Source organism: Hydractinia symbiolongicarpus, chromosome 11 (genome assembly GCF_029227915.1).
Source record: "Hydractinia symbiolongicarpus strain clone_291-10 chromosome 11, HSymV2.1, whole genome shotgun sequence".
In the NCBI taxonomy this organism is placed as follows: Eukaryota; Metazoa; Cnidaria; class Hydrozoa; order Anthoathecata; family Hydractiniidae; genus Hydractinia; species Hydractinia symbiolongicarpus.
In genome coordinates this window covers 23,709,210-23,730,129 of record NC_079885.1, presented here as the reverse complement: position 1 = coordinate 23,730,129, position 20,920 = coordinate 23,709,210, and the positions used below count along the sequence as shown (strand labels likewise).

The window sequence follows — 20,920 nt, the reverse complement described above, 5'->3', positions numbered from 1 at the left end:
CGAGGGTAACCCTGTTTCGAAGTCAGCCGTTAAAATTAAGTCCTTTTAATCACGTGATGTAAACAAAGCAAATCCGCGGTTTTTTCTGGCAAATTGGGATACTGGTCTACATCGGCCTGTCGACAAAGCCACAAAGCTAATTAGAATGCCTGAATACCATAATTTAGGCGGTTAACAATTTGCAGTATCAAGCTAGGTGCGTGTGAATTGTATGAAGTATTCTATTTTTGTTGCCTTTTTTTAAAATGGATTAATACCAACCTAGAAGTTTTCAAATGCTTTTAAGCAGAACTTTTCTGCTGATAATGTAAAAAGCTTAGTTGCTGTGACGTTCTCATTGTAAATACAGAAGAATTGTATCAGAAATAATGAAATCCAATTACAGTTTAAAAACGCTCAGAATTAATAACATACACAGTCAAGTCGAAAGAATTGTAACTAAAGGTTGGCATTGACAGATACGAGTAAGTATTGAAGGATGACTTTTTGAACTTTAGAAGTATTATTTGTTTTTGTACAATTGAAGTCAGAGGCATGTACACTATGGCATCTTGTTTAAGTTTTAGCTAGATCTTATCGCGTTTGATGTTATATCTTATATAAATACTTTGTGGTGTACATAGCTGACGAAGTAACTTTTTGTTTTGAATGATAATGTATAGAGAGATAGAATTATGGTTATAACTTTTTTAAAAAAAATATGAGCCGAAAGCAAACGCACTTTTTTGTTAATATCCTTAAAATGTGAATTGTCCTGTTACAACGCTACAGAAAATCAAACACAGGATCAACTTCATTTTGGACAATTAAGTTAAATGCGGTCCTGTTGGGTGTTTTTAGTTTTTAGTTTTTGGTTTACTTTATGTACTTCATGGTTATGATACTTACTGAGTTTTTATGCTTATCTAGTAGACACTTTGACATTGAAATCAAGTCCCATACATAACTGACCTTTAGATATTGGCTATTACTCGGAACTACTCCTCTCTATGAAGTCGGGAAAAGTAAAATTACTTCAGTTAGGTTTACGCTTAGAATTTAAAACTCATAACAAAAGTTTATTTTATCAAGTGAAATCTTTCTGTTAAGCTTGGACACGTGATTATTCCAAGTTCTCCCACAAAATTTAGGATTTTTTAAGTTCACTCTTGAAATAAAATAATTAAATTTTAAGCAGATAGTTGTATTTTGAATAAACTTTAAGCTTTTGATGACGTCATAGAAAAAGTGCTGACTTTAGTCAAAGTTTATTGCTGCCATTTTGTTCCGATCATGGCGTACATAAGTGTGGTAAGTCTGATTCCATTTAGAAAAGCCTATCAAAAGTTATTGAGGGGAGAGTGATGAGCCCTAATTATAATATGTCCGAAATACCCCGGACCAACTAGGGTTAAACAATACTCGGCAGCAGTCGTTTCCTGTATATTTGTGAAAGTCTCATCCAAAGCTTGTTCGGCTATTTACCATATTCTGTAACACACCAAAGTTGTTGTTGTTGTTTTAAATTTCGTTCCACACTTTTTATACAACACATAACAGCGAATAATCAAACTGTTGTATATCGATTGTCGCTGGGGATTTAATATATGATAATAGGGCATAGAAATCTGTTTAACAACTAATTAGACTAATTATGCAAATTAAAGGAGTTAATCATGCACACCTAATGTAAATGTACTTAAATTTTGATTTTCTTTCTCTATATTAATGTCACAGTTGTCTGTTTGATTTGTGATGGGGGTGGACCGTTCCTTTGATGAGTACTTCATGAAGTTCTGGCCTTGTGCGGATAATTTAAAAGACGGTGTGTCTCGCGGTAGCCATTTTAATTGTTTGTTTTTGGACGATTCTTTAACTTTTTTAATTTTATTTGCAAGTTTTAAGTTTTCGCATGTTGAAAGCTAGCTAGCTGTAACAAGACAAGCAGAGAGTTTCCGCGGCCACTATATATGTACCTATTTCTGTGATCAAATGTTTTTCCTGGATAAAGAATGCATTCGCAAACCAAAATATTTCTTCACACTTCTGCTGTATATGAAACCCAAAAAGCTCAGAATATTAAGAACTTTTTATAAGTCATCTGAAAGACTTGTTGCTTCTACATATTTCTGGATCGGCTGTCTCTCATCTCAAGTGCAGGATTAGGGTACTGTGATAAAAATTAAGTAATCTATATGTATATTTGAAGCATTGTATAACATTGGCTATATAGCTAACATTAGACTGTTTTGCAGCGATTAATGTCAATAAGCTTTCGGCCGTTTCCGCGGCCATCATCTATATAACAACCTTTTTTTAAAAATCAACTATATATACCTGTATCATCATCATCATCATCATCATTCTCGGCTTAACGTCCGTTTTCCATGCTAGCATGGGTTGGACGGGGTATATTAATGACCCTCTTCCAATCTGATCTAGACTGTGTTAGATCTAAACTCAACTTCCTCTCTATCAAGTCTGTCCTTATAACCTCCTGCCAAGTCTTTCTCGGTCTGCCTCTGGGCTTTGCCCCAGGAACTATCAAGTCTCTACACTTTCTTACCCAATTATCCTCCTCCATTCTTTCCAAGTGCCCCAGCCAATTTAATCTTCTTATCTGGATAACATCTTTAATTCTACGGAGACTTAGCCTGCTTCTTAGCTCATCTGAACTCTTTCTGTCTCTCAGACTGGCATTACACATCCACCTAACCATTCTCATATCATTCCTTTCTAAACGGTCAAGATCTTCCTGCTTCACTGCCCATGTCTCACTACCGTACAACATAACACTTCTTACACAGGCCTCATACAACCTACCTTTTACCTCAATTGACAGGACTCTGCTAGTCAATAAAGGAAGTAACTCTCTAAACTTTTTCCAAGCAGAACCTATCCTGCAAGTAACACTTCTTCCAACACCCCCTTCACTGCCCAACATATCACCTAAGTAACAGAAGTTCTTAACTATCTCTAACGAGCAACTGTTGTACATCATTAAAGCTGGAAATACTTCATTCTCTATAATCTCACCTTTGCAACGCTTGCATACAAACGGTATGCCAGCTCTTAACCTTCCACTAATACTACTGCACTTCTTATGTACCCAATGCTTGCAAGTCTGACAAAAAATTGAGTTACTACCAACCCCTTTCCTGCAAACTCCACAAGGCCACTTTCCAACTACAAGGTCACACTTGGCTGCAATGCTACTTATCATGACTTTAGACTTTGCTGTGTTTACCTTCAGCCCTTTCTCTTCTAGTCCTTTCTTCCACTTCTCAAACTTTTCAACTAATTCTTCCATCGACTCTGCTATGAGAACCAAATCATCTGCATACAATAACTCCCATGGACAACCTGTTCTGAACTCCATCGACAGCGCTTCTAAGACTAGAATAAACAACAAAGGACTAAGTACAGAACCTTGATGTACACCAACATTTACACTAAATTCATCACTAAGTGAATCGTTAATCCTGACACGACTTCTAGCATTGCTGTACATAGACTGAACCATCGTAACTAGCCACTCATCCACACCTAATTTTCTCATAGCCCACCAAATAACTTTACGTGGCACTCTATCAAAAGCTTTCTCTAAATCTACAAAGGCAAAATAGAGATTCTTTCTCTTTCCTAAATACTTTTCCTGAAGCTGTCTGAGTAAAAATATTGCATCTGTAGTGCCACGCCCTGGAACAAAACCAAATTGCATCTTATCTATATCAATACTTTCTCTAAGTAAGTATATAAATACAGTATCATTAATATACTAGCCGGTGGCCCGTGAAAAAATTCATAGGTTCGCCCGTCCTTTTAATACCTCACTGCGAGCATCTCGCTAATTGCGGTACCATTTTGCGTGACAGACGGACAGACGGATACGGGTATTATAATATATATATATCAAACAGTTACGAAAATTAATTCTGTGATTAGATGTTATTGATCATCATCATCATTATAACTTGCTCGTTCATGCACTTCTATTCACGATAATCAATCTTTGTTAACACAGGTGACCACTGTAAAAAAGTTATAATTATTTTCTGGAAAGATGGTTACCTGCCTACTGAGAAGAAATGTTTCTATGGTTAAAAACCTTGGTAAGAATAGCTTTAAATGTTTATTAGAATGATAAATTTTTCGTTTGTTTGGTAAAATCTTACGGGTCTTCATTATTGCAGTCAAATTATTCCTATTTTTCGGAGGTAGAGGTAGATGAGGAGAGGGCGGAGGACGGAAGGCGTGGAAGGCGAGGTGGAAATTGTGGCAAAATTAATAATTAGTTGGTTGAGTGGTTGGAGTAAAATTTGAATTTTCTAAGCAAGGGTGGACTATTACTCGTTTCTGTAGAGTAACCTCGCAGGTTTGTGTCGTTCAGGGTTTCGATATTGTACTACCAACAACAGTAAACTTCGTTAATTTTTATATGTTACAACAAAACCTTTCATTCTATCTAGGCATTATTCAAATGGCCAATGGTATTGTAATCCTAATTCTTGGAAGCAGTGCAAGTTTCAAATTCAGAGAAGAAGTTTGGATAAACGAAAAGAGTGTGATTTCTATAGGCTTGTTACGAATATGTATAGCAGGAGTATTTGGTTCGCTGTTTACGTTGAAACACAACAACAGTGGATTAAATTGCACACATATGGTATTTTGCTTGTTATTTTCTCGGTTAACCAGACCCTACAAAAGTTTTAGATATTTACAGTTTTATATTTTACTTTTATATTTTACATGCAAGATATAGAATATGGCGAATACAAACGCTTTAAGCCGCTTTTACACGATCAAATTTTATATGACATATACTATAAATTTGATCGTGTAACATACGTTATATGATGAAAATTTTTATGATCATATATATATGATTGAATTTTTAAAGATAGACCACGTCCTATTTTTTATATGATATATGATCATATAAACCTATTGTCCTCTTTTGAAATTGAGATGTTAACCAATCATAACGCGTTTTCAATTGTACCGAAGTTATGTAAACATGAAACAAACATACAGAAGAGCGAGGGAATATTCAAGAGAAAAACATTGCAGAAAGAAAATCTAAAAACACAGACAAATTTTTTCAACAAGCCCAAGAATTTCGTCAAAATTTCTGCCGCCATTTGCAAGTAATTCTTAGTCATTCTCCTCTTCTAAACGCAATTCCGAGATCCAAGTCCTACTCCGCCACGGCTTAACCCCTCTTGACTTTTTTTGAGACAACTGCAATTATTACAGCAGCCGCGCAAGTCCTCATCCTCATGTTGATGAAGAAAAAGAAGTGAAAGTAAAATTCGATGCACAATATATGATCGTGTAAACACCATTGCATATGATAAGACGAGCAGGTGGTTTATATGATCATATATCGTATGTCATATAAAATTTGATCGTGTAAAAGCGGCTTTAGATAGTTGATATTTTTCACACCCCATCAACCCACTTGACCCCTCCCCCCTCCCCCATATTCAAGCGTAAGCAATTTCGATGCCCCCCAACTTGATTACGTAATATGTTAACGCTCCCATACCATATTGGTCATGAACCGTAATGGTGGGGACACCGATGCCGTGTTTTCACGGATTCTAATTGGTCAGATTATAAACAAAATGTAATATCATTGATTGATTGGACAAAATGGATCACGTAGATTTTTCCAAACACAAAAGTTCTTTGCTTTGATTGGACAAAATGGAACACGTGGTTTAGGCCATCGAATTATACTTTCCTGGCGCCACTATCATTTTTCTTTTTCTAAAACTTTGAATGAAACTAACAATTTTTTGTTGAACAAGAAACCAAAATAGGCGTTTTTAAAAAATGACTCTCGTTGACTTCTGCGATCATTTCTGTATCTTGACTTTTATTGTTGTTAGAGTTATTAAAAACCAATATTGTCAAATTCATTCGAACCAAGTTGACTTTTAATCTTTAATTTAAAAAAAAGGTTTAACTTCTTGTATTGACACATAATTCTGATAATTCGCTGTATATGGCCCTTATATAAATGTAATATCCTGTTTTTAGGTACTGAATTTGAAATTTGCAACTTAATATTTAGATATATTGAGAATACGTAATATTTGAGTTGTAGAGGGGAGAGTTTCTATTAAGGTCCCTGCCTGCCTTGCCATCACTCACCGTGCCTTTGCCTACCCTTTTCATGCCTTTTTCTGGTGCCTGCCATGCCCTTGCCTACCCCTGCCTTGCTGATTCCTCTTCATGTTTCCTTGCCTGCCTATGCCGTGCCTTTTCCTTGCCTTCATTAATGCCTTTGCCTTGCCTGTGCCTTACCTAACCCTGCCTTACTGATTCTTCTTCCTGTTTCCTTGTCTGCCTTTGCCGTGCCCTGTTTCCTTGCCTGCATATGCCGTGCCTTTTCCTTGCCGTGCTCAATGCCTTTGACTTGCTTGTGCCTACCATGCCTTGTCTACCCCTGCCTTACTGTTTCCTTGTCTGCCTCTTTGCCGTGCCCTGTTTCCTTGCCTGCCTTTGCCGTGCCCTTTCCTTGCCGTGCTTAATGCTTTTGCCTTGGCAACCTCTCTGCAACACTTTCTATACTAGTCTAGCTACTAAGGAAATATCAGAAAATTCATATATCTTTTACTAACTATTGGCTCCACATTTAACATCGAGTATTTTCCTGTTGAAACGTACTGAACATTTGACGCCTTAATGTCCACTGAGTTAATTCTATAATTCTATATGTTTATTTATTTAATTGTTTGTTTCTTGTTTTTGTCCTTGGATGTAACTTGAGCGTGTTAATAAGAACGATTTAAGACACTAGATTAATTTTATTATAAAAGGAGAAGTGATGTTTCTGGTACTTTCCGCCTGTATGCTCAGTTGCATGGAAAAATATTATGTTCAGAAAAATATTTTTATTTTAGTTAGCATCAATACATGTTTTGCTCCTCACATGCGCCTAGATTTCAGGGAGTCACGCTTGAAATATGCTTATCTTAAAGCAGCCATACACGAGTCGATTAATCGCTTTCGAACTTTTTGAACACATGTAGAAATATATGTACTGTCTATGTACTGCCTTAAATCCAAACAAAATTAGGTATGAGTGCCTTTTCGCAAAAATAGTCTTTATAGTAGAAGGGTAACGTTTGTGATCATCTTAAGCTTGCAAAAGATTTCTTCTATTCTGTCTTGGTAACCTTTGACTTCAACAATTTACTAAGAGTTAACCCTATTCGGTCCGGGTTTTTTCGAACATTTTTGACCTGGGGCAGGGGCGAATTCCCCCTCCTTAATAACTTTTCATAGGATCGTTTATATTGAATCGAACTTGGCACACTTATAATACGTCACAAAAGGAACAAAATGGCGGTAATAAATAGTTGCTTGCGTCAGCACATTTTCTGTGACGTCATCAAAAAAGTTTGGAAATTTATCAAAATGCCAACGACTGCTTAAAATTCAATTACTTTTGTTCTGGAAGCTATATAAAAGTTATTTAACATATTTTCCGGTTTTTACATAGATTTTACAAGAAATTGACAAAAATTGCCCGAAAATCCGGGTTTTTCCGATTTTTTGGTAACATCCGAAAAAATTGGGAAATCGGATTAATCACGTGTCTAATAGATAAATACTGAAACTCAATAAGTATCATAGCTATGCAGTGTACCGTTAAGGAGTTATTAAGAAAAACCCGTACAGAAACTAAATTGATCCATTTTTTATTTCCGCAAATGCAGAGCCTGTATGCCTTTGGTATCTAGGCCGCACCATATGAAACACAGAAGATTTTTATCTTTTAATAACATGAACGAAAGTGCGCTAGTCCATTTTCAACCAATCTGAATAAACAGATTATAACGGATCTGATTCTATGTCTCTCACGAATAAGGTGTATTTCTCAAGTGCCAATAACGTTTCGTGGCATAAAGAGCCCTGCAAAACGCTCCGGATGAACTTGATACTTCTCACCCGCTGAATTGTTTCTGAATTGTGCAGTTTGATAACCGAGACTCGTCAGGAAAATTTGTGTTTTTTTGTAGCTGGTTGGTACAATCTACAATTACAGTCTAAGAAGAAAAACTTTCCTTGACCCAAGAGATACTTTTATTTCCATAGACATGTGTCATTACCAACTGGTGGCGTTTTGTAAAGCATTTGTCTCCATTGTGCGGGAGGTTTTAAAAGCTGCGATGTATAAATAAGAGTGTAAATCGATCCTTTCTGTAAGTTGTTCTTACTTGAAGCGTTTTAATAAAGTTAAAATGCCACAGAGAGGACTAGCAGCACCATATCAACACGTTATTCAAAAGTTAAACGTTAGTATAAAATGGAAAGAATTAGGAAAGAAACAACAGAACGTTACACATACTGCCTTTTTCCGTATGACACACATAATTTTTTGTGAGAAAGTGACTGAGAAACTTGACTGGGCTATCGAGTCAAACAAAAACAGGCAAAATTTGTCCCTACAAGCGCGTTACTCGTACGCAGACTGCGCTGTATGAAAGTCGGTAATGAGATAACAAAAGATATTAATACAGGACGACGAACTTTAGCAAATCCGTTTTTCTTAGTTTCAGGTCTCAATCCTGCAGCTTTGTTCTTTGTAATAATAATATCGCCTTTTCATGTTCAGCCGCGGTGGCGCACAATCAAAAAATTGCATGAAAACGAGGTTAGTTTGGATAAAGTTCGGGACGCCAAGTTGTTTACAGGCTGTTCTGACATTAGTTTTCAACAAATATTGGTTTTATATTTTTCAACTTCTATTGAAAGGATCGTAGTGGATAAAAGTATATAAAAGGTATTAATAGTGGTAGTGTGACAAAAATTGTAAATATTTACTGTGTATTTATGGCAAATTTAATGTTGACTAGCAAGCTATAGCTCAACAAACGTCTTCTTCTTACTGCTCTAAAAAGTTTATATTCTATAATATAAGGTCTAAAATGTTTACCTAGTCTACTGAAACTTCATATAACTTTAATAATTATAATTTATATATATTATAATTATATAGGCTATAATTATTTTCCTACAAAAGTTACCAAGTTAACCTGACATTATAGGTAGGATGTTATAGCTAGCTATGTACACAGAGATGATGTGCTTTCCAGCTATGTATCGTTATTATTGTCACACTCTACTGCTTGAGCCATTCCATTTAGTATACATTTATAATGAACATATTTCGGCTCAACCCAGTGTACTCAGTAATCACAAATAGTTTATTTTTTCGGTTTGTCTTTTCAGATTTATATTAGTATTGTAGATTTATTATTCTTTAAAAAATATTTAGTAGGTGTAGTGTTGCTCTTTTCTCTAAGAAAATACATTCAAGGTTCTTAAAATTGTTCTTATTCTCTTTGAAACTAAGATTAGGCCTCTATGAGTCAGACAGTGTTAAACTTGTAACTTTATGTTATCTGGGTTATCCTCAAAAAAATAAAACAAAGCCACTTTTTAATAAGGCTTTCTGTATGATTTAAAACATTCTTAACTTCCTTATGTTGTGTTTATCTTTTTGTATCTTTGTACTTTTTCTGTTTGTGTTTATAAAACATCATCACTGTATTTGACCAACTAAACTACGTACCGTATTGTATTCAACCGACCCGTGTGTTCGGATAGTTGCGTCTGCTTTCCTGTATACCGTCCGCGCACAAAACACTTCTAAAAACACTATCGCTCTCTTACAGTAGAATGCTTAAATTCGGAAACTCAAGAAGTATAAAACATGTTGGAGCAGTTTTTTGAGATATTAAAAAAATAAAAAAGAACGACAAAATCTACGACATATCCATATATCTTTTCAGCAAGCTTTCGCCAACAACCAGGCTGGCATGTTCACACTAATTCTAATGGATATTGAAATAGGTCTATTTAAAATCCGTGTTATCCTTAACTACAACTTTAGAAAAAAATATATTAGAATAATCCATATTATCCTTATCACAACCTTAAAAAATATATTGAGGCAAATACAGTGTTTTTCTTTATTTTTCTTAGATATAGCTAAAAAAAGTTAAATGCTTTGCAGTCGAGTAGACGCCAAGTAGACAGTATTTAAAATTTGCTATTTTCTTTCCCTAGCACGATCACACCGAAATAATCAACGTCGAGGTCTACAAAGGCGGTGCTGGCGTTAGCAACAATTTTTAATTATTATATAAATTGCTTAGCTAGCAGAAATTTCCAGTTTAAAATGTACAATACAAAAGGAAAAATCGGCTTTATTGGTATTGTCTTCATTACAATACTTATCTTCCGTCCATAAAGGCCATGCTTACGTCAGCAACAATTTTGAATTATTATATAAATTGCTTTCAGTTTAAAATGTACAATACAAAAGGAAAAATCGGCTTTATTGGTATTGTATTCATTACAATACTTATCTTCCGTCCATAAAGACCATGCTTACGTCAGCAACAATTTTGAATTATTATATAAATTGCTTAGCTAGCAGAAATTTCCAGTTTAAAATGTACAATACAAAAGGAAAAATCGGCTTTATTGGTATTGTCTTCATTACAATACTTATCTTCCGTCCATAAAGACCATGCTTACGTCAGCAACAATTTTGAATTATTATATAAATTTCCTAGCTAGCAGAAATTTCCATTTCAGAATGTACAATACAAAAGGAAAAATCGGCTTTATCGCTATTGTCTTTCTTACAATACTTATCTTCCCTTTATTGAACTAATATTTCAAATATAATACTTTTCTGATTGTAAATTGATATGATTGTAAACAACCCTTTTACAAGACAAAAATATGTTTTTTATAAAATTTCCTTTCATAAGTAATAATCACGTGATTAGACTCCTGGACCAAGTATGGTCAAATTTGACTATATTTCTACAAAAACTTTCTTCTTCCCCACCTTTCGATACAAAACATATTACCAGAGGTTTTACACCATACACAGCTTACATAGTATGCGAAAAACAAATTTAATTAGTAGTGGTCTAATTATCACTGCCGTATCTCATCAGTTAAGGTAATACACTTTTACATTAAAAAACCTTTGACGGCATCTAGTCACATTACTGAAGAGCCTATTCTAAATTTAGGTATTTTCAAGGCGCCAGTAATCCATTTTTTTGACAGCATATCAATTTTGAAGACAATAGTTCAGAAATCGTTAAAAACAATTTTCATGGTTTTAAGTAAAAGTCAGATAGGGTGTAAATAAAAAGATGTTCTAGACTTAAATTGAATGTTTTAAAAGGTAAAACAGAATAGTTTCTAAGAAGCAAATCCAAATCAACAAAAGTAAGATCATTTGGCATGTTCTATATTGTTTTCACCCATAAAATCTTCCACAAAATGGGTATAACACGTCAAATCCAACAATAGAAGAATTACTGATTAAAGTGCATACAGTCTTCACTCATTCAAAATACAACTTAAAATGTGTAGAATATCATTGTATATATATACAAATTATTTCTTTTGGTATATAAATTTGCATATGGTCCTCCCATACACAAGTTGAACATAGATTGTCAAAAAAACATAGTTTAAGTTAAAACATTCAGTATTTTTTTATCATGGAGCATTTATTTCTGAAAAATTTTGTAAAATTCTCTACAATAATGTGAAACCGTGGAAATTTCTTTCAGCAAAACTGATATCGCATACAATTAGTTCTTCCCAACGAAATTTTTTAACACAAACTATAGAAAGAAATCACCTCACACAACAGCTTACAGTGAAGTCTAATTCTACAAATATTTGTTCTTTCAGTGTATTGCATGTGGTTTATTTCCATAAATTTTTTTCACAAATTATCAAAAAAAAAACAGCACGAATACTATAAACGGACAACCATACCATCCTCTCATGAAACATTAACCAGTAATGACATAAACTCACGTAAACTTCCCCTCAAGAACGTCAACAACCTTTGTAAAAATATTAACAACCCTTAAAAGTAACCTGGTAATTTACATGCTTGCTACAAAAGTTTAACCGGATGTTAAAAACAAAACAATAGAAATATCCCCAATTAACGTATTGCATTATAAAGTTTACAGGAAGCGTGAGAAAAATCTTACTCTATGGGCATAAAAAAATGCCCTCACTCTATCCTACACGTTTACTAAGTGGCTTGTTACATTATAATTCGTGGTCAAAAAAAGACCCCTAATTTTGACTACTAAAGTAAGCTATAAATAGCTAAAAAAGAAATAACAACATAACTCATAGTTTAGCTGGGTATGGAGCTTAAAGCTAAAATTAGCAATCTACAGTAGTGGAAGCTAAGACATTCAGTTAATCATAGTTGCACTGGAAAGACGCTTATGCTGTGTAAAACACGTAAAAAGAGTAACAATGTTATGTAAAATTAAGATATTTGCAGTGAGTTCAACAAACCAAAAATTCTGTTTCGCAGGCGAATTTGTTTGCTAGCCAGCTAACACCTTAAATTTTATGAATGAACTAGTCGACGAGGCCAGTGAAAAATCCACTTAGGTAGGAGAACGTTAGAAATAATTTAGATTGTTTTGAGAGTTTTGCTAACGTCAGCAGTGCATATGCATAATAATCCTGTAAAGTATTTTTCTAACCTGTTGCTTGTAATGTGCAGAGTTTAAAAAGCTGATCAAAAAATGTATAGATTCAGGTGTTTTTGACGAACGGCTAAGAAGATATAAGGGTTTTAAAATTTTGCTAACGTCAGCAAAGTCCCGTACATGTTGTCTTTATCGTAAATATCTTAAAACGGTAATCAAGAAATTGTACATGATCATGTACTTTTGACGAACAGTTACAGAGCTATTGAAGTTCAAGGTTTTTTGACGACAGCTTCAACCCGCTTGTTCCGAAACGGGTGGATTTACCTAGCATTAAAATATTGATCCCATTTTCGTCCCAGGGGCCCCTAGCAACCTACGCAGGAGATGACGTCAGTTATTTTTACCTGTTCCTAAGTTATTTGGCCTTAAACTTAAAAGCCCAATGCAATGGCTTCATTTTTCTTATTTAATGAATTGACGTCAGTGTAATTGTATTGACGTCATGCCGTAACGTCTAGGCAGTTAACATATAAGACATACTTTTTTTGGCAACCTTAAAGGACATTTCGGCGACGTCAAAGAAAAATAAACACACCCATTGTGCCTGTCACAGACACTTCGTATCACATATATAAACATTAGTTACGCACCAGGGAACATTAATTATGCAAATATGTAAACAAATACGTTAGCTTTATTAAAAAACGCGGTTAAACTTTAAAGAATTTGAGGCTTTCGTGGATTTTTTTTAAGAATGCGATTCTACTTACCAATTTGAAGTGTGTTACATAGAAAAGTAAGACGTAGCTGTAGCTACATAAAAACTGAACGCCTAGAAATATCAAGTTCTTACTTTTCTCAAATTCTTATCTAATTGACTCTAACCTTTATTTTCGACTTCTAACTCTACTTTACACTTGTAGCTCCACTCTTCACGTACGTCTTGTGGTTTCTAACTTTACTTTCTACTTCTACTTCTAATTCTTTACTTGGACTTTTCTTTCTTTTTTAAATATGATTTTTTGATGCACTTTATCTTCTGACTTTACGAACTTTCTTCAAGACGAAGGGACCGCTGATTTGTTTTTTTTGTGTCGAGGGTAACCCTGTTTCGAAGTCAGCCGTTAAAATTAAGTCCTTTTAATCACGTGATGTAAACAAAGCAAATCCGCGGTTTTTTCTGGCAAATTGGGATACTGGTCTACATCGGCCTGTCGACAAAGCCACAAAGCTAATTAGAATGCCTGAATACCATAATTTAGGCGGTTAACAATTTGCAGTATCAAGCTAGGTGCGTGTGAATTGTATGAAGTATTCTATTTTTGTTGCCTTTTTTTAAAATGGATTAATACCTACCTAGAAGTTTTCAAATGCTTTTAAGCAGAACTTTTCTGCTGATAATGTAAAAAGCTTAGTTGCTGTGACGTTCTCATTGTAAATACAGAAGAATTGTATCAGAAATAATGAAATCCAATTACAGTTTAAAAACGCTCAGAATTAATAACATACACAGTCAAGTCGAAAGAATTGTAACTAAAGGTTGGCATTGACAGATACGAGTAAGTATTGAAGGATGACTTTTTGAACTTTAGAAGTATTATTTGTTTTTGTACAATTGAAGTCAGAGGCATGTACACTATGGCATCTTGTTTAAGTTTTAGCTAGATCTTATCGCGTTTGATGTTATATCTTATATAAATACTTTGTGGTGTACATAGCTGACGAAGTAACTTTTTGTTTTGAATGATAATGTATAGAGAGATAGAATTATGGTTATAACTTTTTTAAAAAAAATATGAGCCGAAAGCAAACGCACTTTTTTGTTAATATCCTTAAAATGTGAATTGTCCTGTTACAACGCTACAGAAAATCAAACACAGGATCAACTTCATTTTGGACAATTAAGTTAAATGCGGTCCTGTTGGGTGTTTTTAGTTTTTAGTTTTTGGTTTACTTTATGTACTTCATGGTTATGATACTTACTGAGTTTTTATGCTTATCTAGTAGACACTTTGACATTGAAATCAAGTCCCATACATAACTGACCTTTAGATATTGGCTATTACTCGGAACTACTCCTCTCTATGAAGTCGGGAAAAGTAAAATTACTTCAGTTAGGTTTACGCTTAGAATTTAAAACTCATAACAAAAGTTTATTTTATCAAGTGAAATCTTTCTGTTAAGCTTGGACACGTGATTATTCCAAGTTCTCCCACAAAATTTAGGATTTTTTAAGTTCACTCTTGAAATAAAATAATTAAATTTTAAGCAGATAGTTGTATTTTGAATAAACTTTAAGCTTTTGATGACGTCATAGAAAAAGTGCTGACTTTAGTCAAAGTTTATTGCTGCCATTTTGTTCCGATCATGGCGTACATAAGTGTGGTAAGTCTGATTCCATTTAGAAAAGCCTATCAAAAGTTATTGAGGGGAGAGTGATGAGCCCTAATTATAATATGTCCGAAATACCCCGGACCAACTAGGGTTAAACAATACTCGGCAGCAGTCGTTTCCTGTATATTTGTGAAAGTCTCATCCAAAGCTTGTTCGGCTATTTACCATATTCTGTAACACACCAAAGTTGTTGTTGTTGTTTTAAATTTCGTTCCACACTTTTTATACAACACATAACAGCGAATAATCAAACTGTTGTATATCGATTGTCGCTGGGGATTTAATATATGATAATAGGGCATAGAAATCTGTTTAACAACTAATTAGACTAATTATGCAAATTAAAGGAGTTAATCATGCACACCTAATGTAAATGTACTTAAATTTTGATTTTCTTTCTCTATATTAATGTCACAGTTGTCTGTTTGATTTGTGATGGGGGTGGACCGTTCCTTTGATGAGTACTTCATGAAGTTCTGGCCTTGTGCGGATAATTTAAAAGACGGTGTGTCTCGCGGTAGCCATTTTAATTGTTTGTTTTTGGACGATTCTTTAACTTTTTTAATTTTATTTGCAAGTTTTAAGTTTTCGCATGTTGAAAGCTAGCTAGCTGTAACAAGACAAGCAGAGAGTTTCCGCGGCCACTATATATGTACCTATTTCTGTGATCAAATGTTTTTCCTGGATAAAGAATGCATTCGCAAACCAAAATATTTCTTCACACTTCTGCTGTATATGAAACCCAAAAAGCTCAGAATATTAAGAACTTTTTATAAGTCATCTGAAAGACTTGTTGCTTCTACATATTTCTGGATCGGCTGTCTCTCATCTCAAGTGCAGGATTAGGGTACTGTGATAAAAATTAAGTAATCTATATGTATATTTGAAGCATTGTATAACATTGGCTATATAGCTAACATTAGACTGTTTTGCAGCGATTAATGTCAATAAGCTTTCGGCCGTTTCCGCGGCCATCATCTATATAACAACCTTTTTTTAAAAATCAACTATATATACCTGTATCATCATCATCATCATCATCATTCTCGGCTTAACGTCCGTTTTCCATGCTAGCATGGGTTGGACGGGGTATATTAATGACCCTCTTCCAATCTGATCTAGACTGTGTTAGATCTAAACTCAACTTCCTCTCTATCAAGTCTGTCCTTATAACCTCCTGCCAAGTCTTTCTCGGTCTGCCTCTGGGCTTTGCCCCAGGAACTATCAAGTCTCTACACTTTCTTACCCAATTATCCTCCTCCATTCTTTCCAAGTGCCCCAGCCAATTTAATCTTCTTATCTGGATAACATCTTTAATTCTACGGAGACTTAGCCTGCTTCTTAGCTCATCTGAACTCTTTCTGTCTCTCAGACTGGCATTACACATCCACCTAACCATTCTCATATCATTCCTTTCTAAACGGTCAAGATCTTCCTGCTTCACTGCCCATGTCTCACTACCGTACAACATAACACTTCTTACACAGGCCTCATACAACCTACCTTTTACCTCAATTGACAGGACTCTGCTAGTCAATAAAGGAAGTAACTCTCTAAACTTTTTCCAAGCAGAACCTATCCTGCAAGTAACACTTCTTCCAACACCCCCTTCACTGCCCAACATATCACCTAAGTAACAGAAGTTCTTAACTATCTCTAACGAGCAACTGTTGTACATCATTAAAGCTGGAAATACTTCATTCTCTATAATCTCACCTTTGCAACGCTTGCATACAAACGGTATGCCAGCTCTTAACCTTCCACTAATACTACTGCACTTCTTATGTACCCAATGCTTGCAAGTCTGACAAAAAATTGAGTTACTACCAACCCCTTTCCTGCAAACTCCACAAGGCCACTTTCCAGCTACAAGGTCACACTTGGCTGCAATGCTACTTATCATGACTTTAGACTTTGCTGTGTTTACCTTCAGCCCTTTCTCTTCTAGTCCTTTCTTCCACTTCTCAAACTTTTCAACTAATTCTTCCATCGACTCTGCTATGAGAACCAAATCATCTGCATACAATAACTCCCATGGACAACCTGTTCTGAACTCCATCGACAGCGCTTCTAAGACTAGAATAAACAACAAAGGACTAAGTACAGAACCTTGATGTACACCAACATTTACACTAAATTCATCACTAAGTGAATCGTTAATCCTGACACGACTTCTAGCATTGCTGTACATAGACTGAACCATCGTAACTAGCCACTCATCCACACCTAATTTTCTCATAGCCCACCAAATAACTTTACGTGGCACTCTATCAAAAGCTTTCTCTAAATCTACAAAGGCAAAATAGAGATTCTTTCTCTTTCCTAAATACTTTTCCTGAAGCTGTCTGAGTAAAAATATTGCATCTGTAGTGCCACGCCCTGGAACAAAACCAAATTGCATCTTATCTATATCAATACTTTCTCTAAGTAAGTATATAAATACAGTATCATTAATATACTAGCCGGTGGCCCGTGAAAAAATTCATAGGTTCGCCCGTCCTTTTAATACCTCACTGCGAGCATCTCGCTAATTGCGGTACCATTTTGCGTGACAGACGGACAGACGGATACGGGTATTATAATATATATATATCAAACAGTTACGAAAATTAATTCTGTGATTAGATGTTATTGATCATCATCATCATTATAACTTGCTCGTTCATGCACTTCTATTCACGATAATCAATCTTTGTTAACACAGGTGACCACTGTAAAAAAGTTATAATTATTTTCTGGAAAGATGGTTACCTGCCTACTGAGAAGAAATGTTTCTATGGTTAAAAACCTTGGTAAGAATAGCTTTAAATGTTTATTAGAATGATAAATTTTTCGTTTGTTTGGTAAAATCTTACGGGTCTTCATTATTGCAGTCAAATTATTCCTATTTTTCGGAGGTAGAGGTAGATGAGGAGAGGGCGGAGGACGGAAGGCGTGGAAGGCGAGGTGGAAATTGTGGCAAAATTAATAATTAGTTGGTTGAGTGGTTGGAGTAAAATTTGAATTTTCTAAGCAAGGGTGGACTATTACTCGTTTCTGTAGAGTAACCTCGCAGGTTTGTGTCGTTCAGGGTTTCGATATTGTACTACCAACAACAGTAAACTTCGTTAATTTTTATATGTTACAACAAAACCTTTCATTCTATCTAGGCATTATTCAAATGGCCAATGGTATTGTAATCCTAATTCTTGGAAGCAGTGCAAGTTTCAAATTCAGAGAAGAAGTTTGGATAAACGAAAAGAGTGTGATTTCTATAGGCTTGTTACGAATATGTATAGCAGGAGTATTTGGTTCGCTGTTTACGTTGAAACACAACAACAGTGGATTAAATTGCACACATATGGTATTTTGCTTGTTATCAACTTTCATCGCGGTCCTCAATTGGATTACGTTTGCGATTGGTTTAAGGTGTGTTTTATGCTAATTGTGTCATATTGTTACCTTGATCGCCTTTTAATATTCTAGCTTCATATTTGCCTTCTATAATGACATGAACACAAATATCTCTTGAGAACAGGTCTTACTAAACATTAGCACGTCATTTTTATCCGACTAACGTCTTTAAAAAATATTTATGAAGCCATTTCGCATTCTGTCCAAATTAGTAACACATGAGACATAAAAGTATATTGTGGAATGGAGAGGCTGTCACATTTTTGGTAAATGTGACGTCATATTTAATCCCTCTCACGCCATCATAAAATATTTTACCTGTAATGAGTTTGTATTGAAACATTCTACTGTTACAAGTTCTATCACCTAAGCATAATAGTTATCCTTCCCTCCCCTGAACTGCTTTAACAGTGTTAATAAGGTTAAGTTTGGATCACATTTATTACTTACATCTTAATAACTTGCATAAGAAAACATTGTGTGCACGCAAAGGCTAGCCAAGATAACTACAACGATTAGTCTTTTTATTTGTTATTATTAATACTACTATTAATATTTTTATTATTATCATTGATTTTTTCATCATTATTATTTTCCCTCCACTTCGATTTTCTGTTTCTCACTTTCCTTCTTTTTTTAGGTTTTACATCGAATGTCGCGAAAACATTCTTCTTAAGGAAGACAAATTTGCTTTACAGGACGGTGACTTGCGGATGTGTTCAGCTGGTGCTCGGATATATGCATGTCTTGTCACAGCTATTACAGCGGAATTGGTGGTTAACTTAATTGTCACACTGTACTGCTATCAAGCACTTGATGGTTTTTGTAGACGAGCAGGTAAACTTTTGTTTTTTATGTCGTTTTAGGTGTGAATAGATAAATTACACTTCAGCTGTTTAAATTCATATAAGAAGAATTTGTAGAGTGGGTATGGATGCAGATTAAAAAGTTGAAATGATATTACTTCCTACATTTTTTAATGTTTCCATGCATGCATATCCCTTTTTCCACCCTTCAATACATTCCAGCAGCTTATTCAAGCCAACCATGGTAACTTTGTTTGACATACACCGCGACGTCTCATAGCGCAACGAATTTAGCTGTAGAAGAAAAATTCAGTGGGTTCAAAGAGGTTTCGATAATGGAGAATTTTTCTGGGCTATATTCTTCACAGTATTTATCTGGGAATTACTAACATTGGTTGCCATTATGGCATGGAATTGTCGGAATTATTTCTGCATTTGTTACCCTGCATTTGTTACTGGAAAATCAAAAAGGTCCCAGCAATGTTCTTATGGCATCTGCTGGTTCTCAATGCATATTTTATTTGTTGTTACTATCATTATTTTTATTTTTCGTTTTTTCATGTTCAGACAAAATGAGCGATACTGTCTGAAGTAAAGCCAACAACGAAGCACGTAGTGTGTGTTAAAGAGAGGGAGATTACGTAACCGTGGACACAACTTGGGTATTCACTTAAGTTTCTCTTCATTTTTCTTCCTGTATAAATCGTGAGTAAACTATTAAAAGATACCCCGAGAATCATTCACAACACACAGAACAAGTTTACGCTGTGATGATATCATAAAATTTGTGCATCTGTTAAGGGTATATTGATTTTGCAACCAAACTGTCCCGTTATAATTCTCTCTCAACAGCTTTTATCCCGTCATTTTTTCAACACAGTGAATTTTAAAACTATGTAAAAAAATTTATTTCTCGAAACTTTTAGTTAAGTTTTACAATGTAAATTTTGTAACATTTGTAATATACTGCCAAATAGACTAGAAAATACCTCGCGTTTTCAATGCGTCATTTGCGCTGCTTATTTGTTGAATCATATATTACAATTTGGTCGCAAGGTTCAAGTAAAAACACAAAACACAATTTATCTAAACCCCATCTTAGCAAAAAAACAGTTACCCCACATTTTACACTTTGTAGTATAATTTTTCGTTAAATTTCCAAAATTGAGCGATTCAGTTTAAATAAAATCACAGAATTAAATTAATTAAGTAAATTCAATACAACATTTTTGGGTGATGTGTTTATTAAGAATGCCTTCGTGCAACTCTTGTTTGAAATCTGTGTGAGAAGCTTGCAGCGTTGCAGAAGTGTACCCTCTTGGACATAATTTTTATTTAAAAAAAAAATTCTACAGCACCGGTTAGAATTAAAACACCCCCTATTTAGCTAAATAAAACATATATCAATGTTATTTTGCGGAATAAGTTTTCGATCTCCGAAATTAATCGTCAGTTTAAATAAAAGCACATCCTGCAACTGTCGTTACAAAGTCTCTTTATTTTGAATTTTAAATCATAGAAGTCAAAACATTTGAACTAAAGGGAGAAATTTAAATTACGAAGATTCGAATTGCAGAGTGTAAACTTTCTGTATTATATACACTTCATCATGGTCTTAAATATTTCAAAACACCGAATGGTTACACACTTTTTTTTCACAGATCTCGCTAGAAAATATCACACAATTGATCAATGGAACAATTAACGAGATTGTTGCCGCAAATTTTTTGAATTTTTATTATATTTGCGAAATTAAGTCTTCGCGATAAAATCAGAATGACAGCAACCATTTTTTATGAAAATATTTAAATTTTAAAAACAACCATAAGA

General features: G+C 34.6%; 2 protein-coding genes across 10 annotated transcripts; both read left to right on the top strand.

The window, feature by feature from the left end:
• The first annotated feature begins 355 nt into the window (after positions 1-355).
• On the top strand, positions 356-4,758 carry LOC130614416 (uncharacterized). 3 transcript variants are annotated; one of them, XM_057435842.1, is made up of 3 exons: positions 356-464; positions 4,004-4,091; positions 4,449-4,758. In XM_057435842.1, exons 2-3 carry the CDS (start codon positions 4,043-4,045, stop codon positions 4,739-4,741), a joined length of 342 nt encoding a protein of 113 aa, XP_057291825.1. In that variant the 5' UTR covers positions 356-464; positions 4,004-4,042; the 3' UTR covers positions 4,742-4,758. The 3 variants fall into 3 exon arrangements, with proteins under 3 accessions (XP_057291825.1, XP_057291827.1, XP_057291826.1); XM_057435844.1 differs by lacking the exon at positions 356-464 and adding an exon at positions 475-1,804; XM_057435843.1 differs by lacking the exon at positions 356-464 and adding an exon at positions 475-1,816.
• A 9,211-nt stretch (positions 4,759-13,969) lies between these two features.
• On the top strand, positions 13,970-20,778 carry LOC130614285 (uncharacterized). Of its 7 annotated transcripts, none has more exons than XM_057435709.1 (5): positions 13,987-14,056; positions 17,596-17,683; positions 18,041-18,299; positions 18,925-19,121; positions 19,316-19,651. In XM_057435709.1, the coding sequence occupies exons 2-5, from the start codon at positions 17,635-17,637 to the stop codon at positions 19,336-19,338; spliced, it is 528 nt and encodes a 175-aa protein (XP_057291692.1). In that variant the 5' UTR covers positions 13,987-14,056; positions 17,596-17,634; the 3' UTR covers positions 19,339-19,651. The 7 variants fall into 7 exon arrangements, with proteins under 7 accessions (XP_057291694.1, XP_057291692.1, XP_057291688.1 ...); XM_057435705.1 differs by having other exon boundaries at positions 19,313-19,651; XM_057435708.1 differs by lacking the exon at positions 19,316-19,651 and adding an exon at positions 19,658-20,778 and having other exon boundaries at positions 13,990-14,056.
• Positions 20,779-20,920: the final 142 nt, after the last annotated feature.